The sequence below is a fragment of the Cebidichthys violaceus genome, unplaced genomic scaffold (assembly GCF_023349555.1).
Source record: "Cebidichthys violaceus isolate CVI_PGR_0920_01 unplaced genomic scaffold, fCebVio1.0.p SCAF_10, whole genome shotgun sequence".
Classification (NCBI taxonomy): domain Eukaryota; kingdom Metazoa; phylum Chordata; class Actinopteri; order Perciformes; family Stichaeidae; genus Cebidichthys; species Cebidichthys violaceus.
Window position 1 is genome coordinate 4,989,661 of NW_027176263.1, and position 13,907 is coordinate 5,003,567.

The 13,907-nt window shown below is 41.8% G+C and overlaps 1 protein-coding gene across 2 annotated transcripts in view; it reads right to left on the reverse strand.

Annotated features, from left to right (window-relative positions):
* Nucleotides 1–3,165: 3,165 nt before the first annotated feature.
* The window catches only part of pax2a (paired box 2a), a 29,145-nt gene continuing 18,403 nt past the window's right edge, over nt 3,166–13,907 (reverse strand). Inside the window, exons 9-11 of one of the 2 annotated variants that reach the window (XM_068721831.1) lie at nt 7,655–7,756; nt 6,150–6,236; nt 3,166–5,939 (exon numbers count right to left, since the gene is read on the reverse strand). In XM_068721831.1, coding sequence (XP_068577932.1) covers nt 5,818–5,939; nt 6,150–6,236; nt 7,655–7,756 — 311 coding nt within the window. In that variant the 3' untranslated portion in view covers nt 3,166–5,817. Of the gene's footprint in view, nt 5,959–6,149; nt 6,237–7,654; nt 7,757–13,907 lie in introns of both variants that reach the window. The other variant, XM_068721823.1, reaches the window with a different exon arrangement.

Genomic DNA, 13,907 nt, shown 5'->3' on the forward strand with positions numbered 1-13,907 from the left:
CCAGTCAGAGGTGGTGGGGGTTGGTGATTGTGGCCTCCCACTTTTCTTTCTCCTCTCTTTGCCTCGTCTCTTCTTCTTCCTCCGTCCTACTGGAAGCTACAGAAGACTGGATGCTCTTGTTGCATCGTTTCACCGAAACAGTTGGGACTCAAACTAATCAACCCCCCCTCAGGCTGAGCTTCTGTCAGACAGAAGACCCTCTCTCAGCTTGAAGGGAGCACGCAGGTCAGTGCTACCCCATTTTACACATTTTGGCCTTTTGTTACACCCCTACACACTTCCTCCCCAACCTTAAATCCCTCCCCACCACTTGATGTGCACACACAAACCCCATCTCTCAACCCACAGCTCCTCAGCCCTTTTAGAGAGTGACATAATCAGGTAGCGAGGAATATTTAGTGCTTAATTACACAATGTGTCGCACAAAGGCCATTCAAAACGATAATTTAGCTCCTGAAGGGAAATCGCTCTGCACTACTGACTGATCTAACTGGGATGGGAATGGTCTAATAGCATATAGTTGGCAGATGAGGCCTGGGTTGAGAAACGCAGCAATTGTATTTCTCCAGACAGCTCTCCGACTTCTCATTATTCTAATTGCGAACTATGCTACAGTACAGGCTGCACACAGAGCTGGAGCATCCTTTGAGCTTGAACATGGAGGAAACCTCTTTAGGCTGTGTTGAGTCAATCAATGCTCACTCATTACAAACATCACAAAGTCATGTTCTTGTCGCCTGGATGGTCTCACCCGCCGACAGCGAAAATAACCTCATAATCATCGTTCTGTCAGGATCAGGATCATCAGAGACCGGGCTTGAACTCTCTGACTCCCCTGCCACGCTGAAATAATTTTAGTATGAGATGATGATTTATTTCCACAAGGACATTTTCACAAACCTTTATTCTAATTTCCAAAGCCGTTTATTTTTGGACCAGGATGACAAACACACAATTGCTTCAAGACTTTTATATCTATCTAAGACATATTCACTTTCAAGGTATAAACAACAGGATAAATAACTCTTTTCAACACATAAAGTAGCTTCACATTATACCTCTGGAGCGCTTTAGTGCTGCCTCTTCTCAGCCCAAATCCATTTGGGATTAACAGAGTTAACGAAGGCGCCATTGTGAACAATACTGCACCCGTGTAGCCACTAATTAAAGCCGCTTCTAATGAGGGCTCGTTGATTGACACAGCAGGGTTGGCCTCTCCCCTCGCCAGCATCAACTATGACAGCCACATGATGAGGCTGATGACAGGCTCCCATGCAGGCAGATGACAGGACATCACTGCTAGACCACCACCACTCCTCGTCTCTGATCAGTATAGCGCTCGTGTCACACCTCTAGATTCAGAATCCTGCTCTCTGGTTATCTCATGGATGTTTACACAAAGATAAATCATTATACGTAATGTATTGAACTTTCCTACTGTTATTTCTGTTAAAATGAAACACCCTGTTTCAACAATCTATAAACACTCACAAGTGAAATTACACACATTTTATCAGTAAAATGCACTTTAAAAGTAAAAGCACTTGGCTGCTAAAAACCGTACATGACATTAATGGTTTGTTAATATTAATGCATCAATGCAAGTAGTACTGTTGTAGCTGGTCCAGGTGCAGCTAGTCTTTACTGCTTTATATACTGTTTGGTAGTTTAGTCCAGTGGTCTCCCATCTAAAGAGTCACAAGATAAATCTGAGAAGGAATAGAAATCAAAGTCTTGAAGCTAAAATTTGTATTCATTTGGGAAATTTTCCCTAATTTTTTGTTTAATTTTTCCCTAAATTTGAATAAAAAGTAATATAAAAGGAAAATAATCACGTAAAGCACAAGTGCCTCAACATTGTATAGAGAACATGAACTTTCCACCACTGATGTCAACCTGCTATCTTATTTGAGATGCTTATAAACAATATAGAAATGAATATAATTTAATGCAATATGTTGATGTGTGAATACAACTTTAATTTTGCAAGGGATTGCTTCAGACCGAGTCCATCCACCACCTCTGTACAATGGGCTTATTTCACTGTATATATTATCAGTGACAGACATGAATCATGCCAAAGAGGCCTAGCTGTAGGGCATCACCAAGCCAAGTTGACAATGAGGGTGAAGTGTTTGAGTAAATCTTGAGCGAGGCCCATTGGCCCCCGTGGCAGGGCCTCTCTGTGCGGGGTTTGAGAAGCCCCGAGGATGACAGGTGCTTTTCGTAATGCCTAACTGATGAGAGCCAATCAGTGCTCCCCGTTCTGCTGATGTGTGTCTCTTCTCCTGTTGTTGTCATCTGGCCCGCTAAAGTAAAGATGAGCTTGACTGACAGATGCATCCGGGTTCACAGTTTATTGGTTTCTACGAGGGAGCTAGATATGCCAATTTAGACAGGGTTGTGACAAAAAAAGTTCCCATCTAAATGGAATAATTTTACCACTGGGAATTCTCAGCTGGGAGAGGAAAGAGTGTGTATGTGTGTGTGTTTTATATTTTAACAAGGCCTGAATGACAAACACATAGGACAGTAAGGGGGCTGACAGAAACAGCAGCTTTTGATGCTTCACAGGGGATCCATGAAATAAACAATAGGCAGAGGAAGCAGGGAAATTGAATTACAACAATTGTGTGTTTCAGAGTGGAGAGTGCAGAGAGGAGGTGAAGCAGCATCACTGTGGTATAGAAGGATGAAACCGATGGATCATTAACTATAGTGGAGTCAGAAGCCGGGCAACGCTCTCCTGCCTTCCCAACTGTCCTGCTTCTTTGTTTCCCTCTCCTTTCTCCCTTTCTTTTTTTTTTCTTTACTTTCTCCCTCTGTCCTGCACACACACATTTTAACATAATGCAGTTTTAACAGGAATAACATATAACATAACATATATGATAACATATATGATTTTTTACAGATTTACACACATACACTGATACACACAAACAACGTGCTCTGCGTCTTTCATGTATTTCATATTTGAGAGCAGTAACCCATCTGAGTGCCTTCTGTAGTCCTGACTGTTCATAAAACCAAACATCAATATACCTGCAGCAGGAACGCTCTTCGGGAACCTTGAACCCTGAATCATTTTCTTATGGGGTTAATAATGAGGGGACACAGAGTTGACGACTGACATATAAAAGAATTTATTTCTCATGTGCACAAAAAGAATTGGAACAGAACTGAAACAGAACAATGATTGAGGCCACAAGGCTTTCCGTATAGATTTTCATCAGAAATCCTTTTTATGTCCATGACACATCTCCTGTATCATCTTTACAACAGCGGAAGACCCGTTCCTTCAGAGGTGCTCCGTTTCCTTAAGCAAAGACTTCGCCTGAATGGAGGTGGCTCGCACTCTGCGCCAGTGTTTCATTTTCGGATATGTCGAGCTACATGTAGACAGAAATAGGCAAATCCCAAGTGCAATTGGTAGAGGATAGCTTCTCCTGAAGAGCAGGACTGCAGTCTGTTTCCTGTTATCTGATGCCCTCAGCAACAGTTAACCCTGGTACCAGATGATGTATTTGCTTGTGAGGAATTAAAGTAAACTTCATCTTGGATGCCTTACGCTAAAGAGCTGTATTGGTAGAGAGAGTGGAAGGAGGGAGTAGAGATGGGTAATAAGTGAAGATGTGTTTCTATACATGGAGGCACGGATGACTGTAATTTGGATTAACATAATGATCACAACATCTACTAACAGCAAACAGGACAATATCTTTGATTGTTGCCAATGACTTCAGTTTGATCACATCTTCTTTTAAGGGAATTTGTGGAGCAAAAGTGAAATGAGAGAGAAGCCATTTCACACTGGAGGTCTTTTGTATTTGTTACCTTGTATGCTGTTCTCCATGGGGATTACTTAATCTAAATCCAACAACAAAAGATGATACAGAAAGCCATTTAACTCATTGCATAGTGACATAAAACATCATCATGACATTATCATGAAAACAAAATAAAATGACAAAGACAACCTATGTGATGTTAGCATCTGAAACCTGTTACTAGCATTATGTAGCCGCAGGTTATACAGTAGTTGTGCCTTTCCTCAGAGCACAACATTACATTACGACACAAATGTAATGCACGTTTTCTTCAGTCTGTATATCTACAAAGGGAGCCAGTACATTAGTATGATACTGCAATGGTGTGTGTGATATTATTTACAGAGAAGAATTGTCTTCACATTATTCACAAATCATTCTACAAAGCAGCATTTTGTTGCAACTGATGGAGTATTGAGTCACTGAATTTCACCTTTTTCATTACAGTCATATGCATTATGTTGTTCGCCTGTTAAAAAGTCACGACATACAGGATCAGTGTTGACTACTTATTTAAAAGATAATACTGCTTTATTTATGCATACATATACTGTAAATAAAATATTAAATATCAAACTAAGTCTTTGGCAGATGTAGTTAAAAGTACATTCACAAAATATTTTCCAAAAAGCAAACTGAATCAGTATTTCCTATCAGTCCCTATGGAGAGTAGAACGTAAATCAAGGAGGGTGGTGAATATGCGTTTGTAAAGGCAATTAATTTAGTTGAACAGGCATGAATTTACGTTGAAAAAACAGGTTTGTAAGGCAATTGTTGAAGCTAATTTACAGTTGGTTCGCTCAACTGCGTACAGCTTTCTAAACTGTGTAGGCATCTAGTGGTATGACTAAGTAGCTGAATGGATTATAACTCAGGAGAATTGAATTTGTTTATGTAGCCATAGGGCTATGGCTTACAAACTCCTCAGAAACTTGAAAGCATTGCTTTTACTCGGAAAAATATGTTTCTGTCTGTCTGGCTTTTGTTTTTACACTTACACTATCCAACATAAATAGTATCAACTTATGTTTAAAATTGGTAGGTTATTAAACTTAATTTTAAGTGAATGTACCAAATAAATTAAATAAGCTGAGGTTTTAGTGCAAAAAAAGAGCAAAGGATGATCATGCATGGACATGGACATGACTGGAAAAGGAGGGAAATGTGACAACTACTCTGAAGGAATCTTTGATAGCCTTTTTTACATTAAAAAACAGTGACAGGAAAAAATAATTTAAAGTATTTAAAATTCTGGCGAGGCCATTTTGTGGTCACCATGTTTTTAATACTTTGCAAAATGATTTACATTTTTACATCTGATTGTTTGCCACAGGGAGTGTGATGTTGCCATTGGTCTATATAGGGTCGGTAAACGTTGTAGGACATGCTGTGTTTATCTGATAATGTAGGTGGGACAGGAGAAACTGGAGCAGAAGACGAAGTCAAAGCACCAGAGTAAAGCCCCCCCCCCCCCACAGTGTGGAGCCAGGATCTCATTAGGTGTCAAAGGGGCATCGCAACACTGATTCAAGTCGCTGCATCATCAAGCTATGGGACCATTGTCATCTCCCCTGGACTTCTCTCTTTAGAGCAGAAAAATACTGCAGTTCATCACATAAAAGGAATGTGAGGAGGACCATGAATAAAATAACAACAACAACAGCAACAAAGAAACAAAAATAAAAACCCACAACATTTTTTTTTCCACATGGTATTCTTCACACTGTTTTTCTTCAATTTATATTTTATAATATATATATTTATATAATCTCTTAAAGTCATTTTGGAAATGTTCCGGCCTTTGAGAGAGTGAGGGCATGATGGGTGAGTTCTGAACGCCCGCGGGCCCTTTTGACCCAAAGTGTGTGACGCTGAAGCTGGGCTGGATGCACCGGCGTCGACCTCGCCGATCCCTCCTCCACATCGCGTAACATAACAGGGTTTCCTTTAGGATTCCACCTCGCTTCCCTTTGACCTCAGTGTTTCTCAGACGGGGACAATACGGAGGCCGAAGCCCAGGCCCTGCAGTTTGAGCTGGTTTCCATGGTAACTAGTGGCGGTCATAGGCAGTGGCAGCAGTGGGAGGTGCGGAGCCACGGGATGCGGCACTATAATAATAAGGGGAACCTGAAAGTTAACAGAAGAACGAGCCGTTGGAAACCATGAGGTCAAACATCATGTAAGACACGTTTGTGTGAAACTCCAAGGACAGAGAATACATTTTTATTATTGTGCTTTATTAATACATTCATTTTAAAGTGTATTAATGTTAGGCTGTGTTTGACAGTTTTTATTATATAAGAGAGAGAGTCACTTACTTAGTAATGCTGGATTGCTGAACCGCCATGCTTCGTTGTAAGTGGTGTATTGTGGATGAGAGTAAGGGTTTCCAGAAAAGTCCCCTCCTGGAGAACAAATCAATAAAAACAAACATTAGCAAAGTGCTAACAACCTGAAATGACTGTCAGCTTTCATAAAACACTAAGCTGTAAAAAAAAAAAGTACCTATCAAGTTACTTTGCAGTATGATTGCAATCTTGTTTTATCCTGGCTGCTTGTATAGCTTGTCTCCATGCAGTCCCTTCATGTGAATTGATTGTCTTATTAATCCTCTGTTAGTCTTTTGGATTTCCTCAATTTTTCCCTTAAGTGAGGACGTCGGTGCCTTTTTTTCCCTGCTTTTAAGTGATGATGCTGTGCTCTAGAACTCCCTAATAGGTTCTCTGAGACTCTCATTCGCTTTTTGTCCCCAGTGTGCAGGTTGTGGTGGGAAGGACGGGAGGTTGAGGGGATGTCAGAGAGCGATGCTGTGGGTCCACAGGTTTCCTTCTTTTACGAGACTATAAAGGCTGGGTTTTATATGAAGCCGCTGAAGAACGGCCTTTGCTTTAACAGTGTTTGGGGCCAGTCACTAAATCTTAGTCATTCACCACCAGATGAAAGAAAAATTACAACCTCTGGATTAAGAAGGTAGCTGAGCTGGTATGAGTGTATCATAAGCACTCTCTCATAGCATGTAATCCAATAAAGCATAAGTCATTTTCTTTGTATCAGATATCAGCTTTTACCTCCATGTTTATCTGAAAATGTTACCTTCATGCACACTGAACTCACTCATAAATACTGCACGCTTGCTTTGATTATTGGTCAGTGTCAAAGGTACATGTCTCTGAGCAATAAAGGGAATTAGGTTTTCAGTTGTTTGGAGGAGAGATCTACACACGCTGGAAGCTACAGCATCCCCACTGCTGGTTGTGTAACTCGAGCTCATCCCTGAGAGAGATAGTGATTTAAATATTTACAGGCCCTCCACGCCTCTGTGTTTTGACCCTTAACTGTTTGCTGTGAACCTGAACTGCAGGTTAAGTAGAGGGGAAAGAGATACGCTCTGCAGCCCTGGGTGTCCGGGGAGGCGAGGAGAGGAGCAAAAGCAGTGTTTATTGACGGGGCTGGTGAGAGTGCGCTGTGTGGACACGGTGAGGGTAATGAGCGCTGGGAGCTGGAGTGTAACTGAGAGGAACTGTCCTATCACACGGCCACTGATTGTGGTGATCGCCTATCGAGTTCATCTAATGTCCTCGGCCGCAGACGCTAACCGCACGCTAACCGCAGTCTAACAAAGCTATAACAAGCTTGCTTCAATCCTTTGGGTCGAGATCAACGCTTTAAGGTCTCGTCTGTATCTCAAATAGTGAATGTGTTTTTGTATGTGTTACATGTTTAAGTGACCTCAACGAGATCAACTGAAGGGTAGTACCTACTGGAAATAAAACCTGTAAAAGTAGAATTAATGGCATCATAAAAAGGAAGTAGTGAAACATACCAGGGACCATTCCAGCGAGTGTGGAGGTGGGGTAGCTGCCTTGTCCTGTGGGCGGGACATGAGGCGGGTAGCCAGGTAAGGTGGTACTGGCCATGTCTCGACCTGCAGGCACACAGGAGGGATAAATGAACATGAATGGATATTTTCTATGTTTACTTGACGTTAAAGTTTAAACACAATATTTTTCTACTCTTTTCTAAGTGCTCCAATTATAATATTTCATAAACAAGAAACACCAAAGTGAAGTGATTCATATAGTCACTGAGAATAAGATCAAGATCTTTCTGCAATATTCTAAAGAAAATGTTCAAACATGCTAAAATGAACCACACATATGTAACATGTTGCTGCATGTGTCATGAAGTTGCATGTATTTGGCGGAACTTCTTATCCAGTCTGGAGTTGCATTGGATGACAGGTGATGAAATGATGTTATCAGTGACTACAACTGCTGTAACATGAATATACCAACATCCTAAGCAGCTTTTGAAACTGACAGGAGCATCAGGCCAATGAGGGCTCTCTCTGCTCCACATTCAGTCCTTTAATTAACAGTGACAGCATCGGGCATGGCTGGATGAAGGGGCACACAGGACAGGGACATACAGGTCCAAAACAGCATCAGTCCTACGTCTCTGCCTCTGCACCCCCCCTTCAACCCCCCTTTGGCCTCCTCTGGCCCTTCAGACCTTGGGCCTGTCACGAGGCTGGAGGGACCTGGAGGCCTATTGTAAACCCGAGAGGGGGAGAGAGCAGTCGCCGTTAATGAGGGGCAAGCAGTCACTTTTGCTTGTGTATACAAAACAGTAGGGCCACAATGCATGATGGGATTGATGGCTTTGCAACGTGAGAGGCGGACACTTTAATTTGGTGTCTATTTGATAATTACTACATTATTAAAGATAAACACATAGGTAAATCAGCTAAAAAGAGTGAGCTTGACTGGGTTTTGATCTGGTTACAGGGCCTTGGGTAAAGTTGTACCTGCTATAAAGGGCTGGCTGGCATACTGGCTGTAGCGGGGGCCGTGGGCATGGGCAGGGTAGCTGGGAGTAGAGGCATCTACAGAGAGGCTGGACTGGTGGGGCAAGATGTCGGCTAGAGTAGAATCCCCAACAGAGGAGGGGGTGAAGGGGGCAAAGGATGCCTCATGGGGCTCTCGCTTTACACACATGGAAGGTGGATATGATGGGTGAGAGTCTGCCAGGTGGAAAGAAAAAGAAAGAAAAAAACTAGATATAATGTAGACATGCAACTCCACACATACTGCACATACATTCACTTCAGTCACTCAGATGTATGGAGGGATGGATGTATAGCTTTCTAAATGTCCAAAAAACCAAATGGAAAACTTCTGTCCAGAGGCAAAAACAAACCAAATGTGTCGCAGCAGATCTTTTTAGACTTGTCATGCATATAGCCGAACACTAACACAGAACAATAAATCAAACAGAGACGGGACTCCAAATCCTTAGCAGATTTTTGACATAATTTAGGGGAGCATAAAGGATAAGGATCATTACAAGAAGTACAGTTGCTCCTACACAATAACTTCCTCTCTTTCACCAACTCATAACCAGACATTTCATATGAATCCTGAATAGATAAGCAGTCTTTAGCAGTTGATTTGTTCATTTACATAGCATATAATAATAATCTCATATGCACCCAGCAGTAATTCATTCGACTAAGTGGAAACATACACCAGTGAAATGTTGCAACAACACATCGCGCCTGATCAATCAAGCTCAAATGCGTAAAAAATTTCCCCAAGGTTTTGGGGAAAACAAACAACATAATCTCACGGCTGCTTTCTCACAACAAAAGCACTCCCCCAAATAACCAAACAGTCGGCTCGCAGACAGTTCAAAACTCTACACTTTGATCTAATTTGGCTGATGAGTCTTGGCATCTTTCATTTCACCGGCTCTGCCTCTTGAACCTATGCAATCAATGTGAGCTCTGTCTCCGGCCTCTCCACGTCTGCCGCAGAGCCTGTTGTGTTCGCTGGGGCCTGTAGGGAGAGATGGCTCTTTCCCGACACCATGATAGCCTCATTAGCTGCTTCCCCCATCATTGTTATTTTACAACAGGACTGTGTGTTGCGATTCCTCATTAAGATAAGGGCTGTTCTATGGAAGGGGGATGCAACCCTGTCAGCCCTATGAACCTAATGCCAGGGAACGTGACTGCTTTCCCATAGAAATCTATCGCAGGTTTTCCAAATCTCTTTGTCTTTGTGACAGCTGTAAATAGGGATTTAGACAGAGGTAGAGCAATTACACACAATGCCTTCATCTTATTGAGACAAATAGCATTGTTATGGAGGGAACAGCACAATGTTTAACGATGTAAGTTTTTTTTTTTTTATCAAATCATTAAAAAGCTGGTTGTCATGAATGTCTGGCATGAACAGAAATATCCTAATAAGTGGGCTTTGCATTAATTGGATAGGCCTAAAGTTTGTCACATGCGCTGTACAAGTATGTCATGAATTTATTTTATATATATATATCTATATATATTATTTCTTCAGGTAATTATATCTAACATGTAAACTTAACTTTGTTAAAGTCTTTAAAGTTGAAACAGTTACCCTGCGACTGATTTGGGTGCATAACAATCTCCATCCACCACCAGATTTTGATACTATAGACAACACAGCAGATAATGTTAGGGGTTAGCCTTAAATCACTATGTATTCAACAAACAGCTTGATCAATGCCATTAAGTTTTTTACCCGCGAACACAGCAAGCCTAACCCATAACAAAAATAAATGTCACAAGACACACTCAACAAGTGCTGGCTATAATAAAACATAATCCAATCACTGTGTGTCACAGTTTAGAAAAGTGGATTGTGAGTTTGTAAACCTTGCTCACGCACGTTAGTCGCATTGTTCTGAGGAACACTTACTTTGTTATCAGGGTGTTACCTTTGGGACATTAATTTAAACCTTTAGTTAAAGGTGCCAAACACGAAGCCCAGGCCTGTTTACACCGAGACTTCCTGCATTCTACTGTAGGCTTCTGTTTTCTCAGCGCCTGAGCAACCGTTGTCAAACAGACAGTGGTTACGACGCAACAACAACCGATACAAACGCTGCGTTCAAGACCACTGAACTCTGAAACTAATCAGACATGGTGTTGCTTATTGTCCTGGAGACGAGGCAGAGCCCGGGTAAAGGGAGCCTGTCAAATCACAGGCCCTGATGATGGAGATGGAAGATAAACTCTGGGTCCTTGGGGACTCTTCTCCCCAGCAAACACATCTCTGAGAGAGTGGAGACGCTATAGAGTTCTCCAACATCTGTCTCTGCTCCACCCCTGATACCACGTCTACAGACCCCATCAACCATAGAAATGGACTGTTAAGATCTACAACGGCCCTCGGTGTGATGCGTCCAGATATAGCTACAACAGCCTTCTCTCAAGTGAGCATTTCATTTTTAAACATACACAGAGGAACTGTGGTGCACAAAACATTTACTGGCAGAACTCTTGTTTTCAAAGGCTGATACTCAATCTACGGAGAACTTTTTTATTCCTACAGTATGTTCAAGATCACAGCAAACCTTCTGTCTCATGTAGGTAGGGCAAAGTCATCTGGAGAGGAGTTAAATGTTCAATTTACTTTGACAGGGACACATTCATGTTCACTTCAAATACAGCCTTCACTCTCCTGCATTGTAGCGGTGGTCCTTTAAAGCCCCTTACCCCAGGAAAGGAACAACATAACTATTCTAAAAGGCTGCATCCAGTTGTCAGTAAAGAATAGTTGCAGGGCCAAATAGCTTGAATTCCCCATCCACGGGTTTAAAGTAATTCATTATCAAATGTGTGCTCAAAGGTTAGTGTACTGGGAGATATAAACATTAATTTCCGAGCTCGGGGCTGCAGATGTTAACTGAGCTGAGACACGCCGTTTGTCACCAGGCCACACAACAGGCACCACAGGTTAGGTGGCTGCTTGTTGTTTGCCACCCAGCAGAGAATGGCTGGCACTGCCAAGTCATAAAAGAGGCTCAGAGTGAGGTGTACATTTCAACTAAAATTAATCATAGATAAAGTGCGTTTTTTTTCTCCCACCTCATTAGTACAGTTGAGATGAGGGAGAGAGAGAAATAGATGAATAGGTAGATATAAAGAGTGACTGAAAAGCGCTGGATCTTTGCATCTGCTAGAGTTTAAGTAGGTCAGAGGGGTGCCCATTTACACCCAGCGTCCCCACAGGCTCTGGTGAGAGTGATTATGGAGCCAAGCCTTTACAGAGACTACTGTACTCTCATTGGGCAAAACCCTGTTTAACTACTGATACGAAGATATATTGCATTATACTAGCATTTGTTCCACACACTACGTCTCGGGATAAAGATAATTACAGTCAAGATGCAGTGGATCGGCAGGATACTTTATGTTGCTGAGTCTGTTCACTTATCAATAGAAAAAAGTGCAGACAAACAGTATAAATGCTGGACAAGAGCCAGAGACCAGGAGTTAATCATGACATGCTGTTCTACCCATGGACGCACTGAACGGTTCACAGTGTTCCTCCACTGGACACAAGTACAACAGTTTCACTACAGCCGGTAAACACCAGAAACAAAGTTCCCTGTTTACTTTTTATCCAGTCGGTTATGCAAATATGTGCCAATTATCATCTCCTTGACAAATTAGCAAGAGGCTTCATTTGTAATCTTTTTTTGTGATAGGAGAATAATTTCCTCTCAAAGAATTATTGACAGTTTATGTCTTCTTTCACAAAATATTAACATTACCATTTTCATTTACATGTGGAAAGTCCTCATTCTGCAGGAGGGGAAATCATTTGTAAATTACTGTTGTTTCTTACTAAATCCTCTTAATCTCTCTGATTTGGATGCCGCCTTCCTTCCTCGGTAACTGTGTTTTTCACACATTAGGATAAACAGAGGACACAAAAGATGGCCGACATTGCCTTCGCTAGCGCCCTTGGAACGGAAAGCTGAGCACTTCATTAATCATTCATCTTTAATAGATTATGCAAATTTCAGGACATAAAAATCAACAAGATCAATAACTGTATGAATTTTAATTGGGAGCAGAAAACATTTAAAGAATGAATATAATCTTGTGGCTCCATCCAGTATGTGAGCATAATTTATTGATAATTGGATCCAAGCCTAAGTGTGGAAGGTAATTTAGCATTTTTCAGCCTTGGCATACATTCCTATTTACAGGGTTTGCTAATGGCAGAAAAAAATAATATTATGCAGTAACAACCTACACCCAATCAAATGCTTCATGCATTGCTTTGCAAAGTCGTTAAAATTAAGTAATAAAAGCTTACTGGATATTACTTCTGACTTAATTTGGAACTCAAAATAATCATTTTGTTGAAGTTTGTTGTCATATTCCACTCTGAGAAAAGTTTTTTTAGTTTGCCTCCTCATTATGCAATTTGTGGCCCTCACATGTATCGCTTTAGGAGGCCACCGGCCCCCAGGTGGCTTGAAGGCCACCTGCTATGAGTGCGCTCCCCAGAGCGAGACAGCTTTCATGGGAGGAGCCCAGCATAAAAGACAAAAACACACCTTTCTTCTCCTGAGGCCCAACTTTCTGGGGCAAATCTACCTCCCACATATTCAGGAATAAAAAAGGGGTCTTTCTTTTCCCATAGCTCTGTGTCTGGGTCCGGGGCTGAACTGTAGGGATCATTTGAGAAGGGCCACTGCAGTTTTCAATCATGCTGTCCTCCTCTTTACTTACTCGCTCTCTTTCTCTCTCTCTCTCACACACACACACACACACACACACACACACACGCGCACACGCAGTGGACTCATTGACTTTGATGGCCGATGCATAATTATGGGTGTTTTATTAAAAGACCGGCATATTACTCTCCAGTCAGTGTGGCCATAAGTAAACCTAACCTCTCCTGGGAAAGAGGCTCAGCAGCCACATTGAAACAAAATTTCAATTAACCAGGCGGCCATCAACCTCGACAGCAGAGCAAAAGAAGCCATAGTGCAATAGAGGGTGGGTCAGCGTGGGTTATATGATACAGATAGTTAATACTACAAGATATTCAATACACTGCACCTGCCATTACCTGTTGGCTCCCAGTGAAAGTTACTCTTGAAAACAGCAGTCGTAAGTTGTTAAAAAGCCCCCTGTAATTTTAGTGTGTCTTTCACTGTCTCATCTGTATCTGGGTCTCTCTCTCTCACCACAGCGTGAAGCAGCCAGCCAGCCACGGCGCTATTCCAGC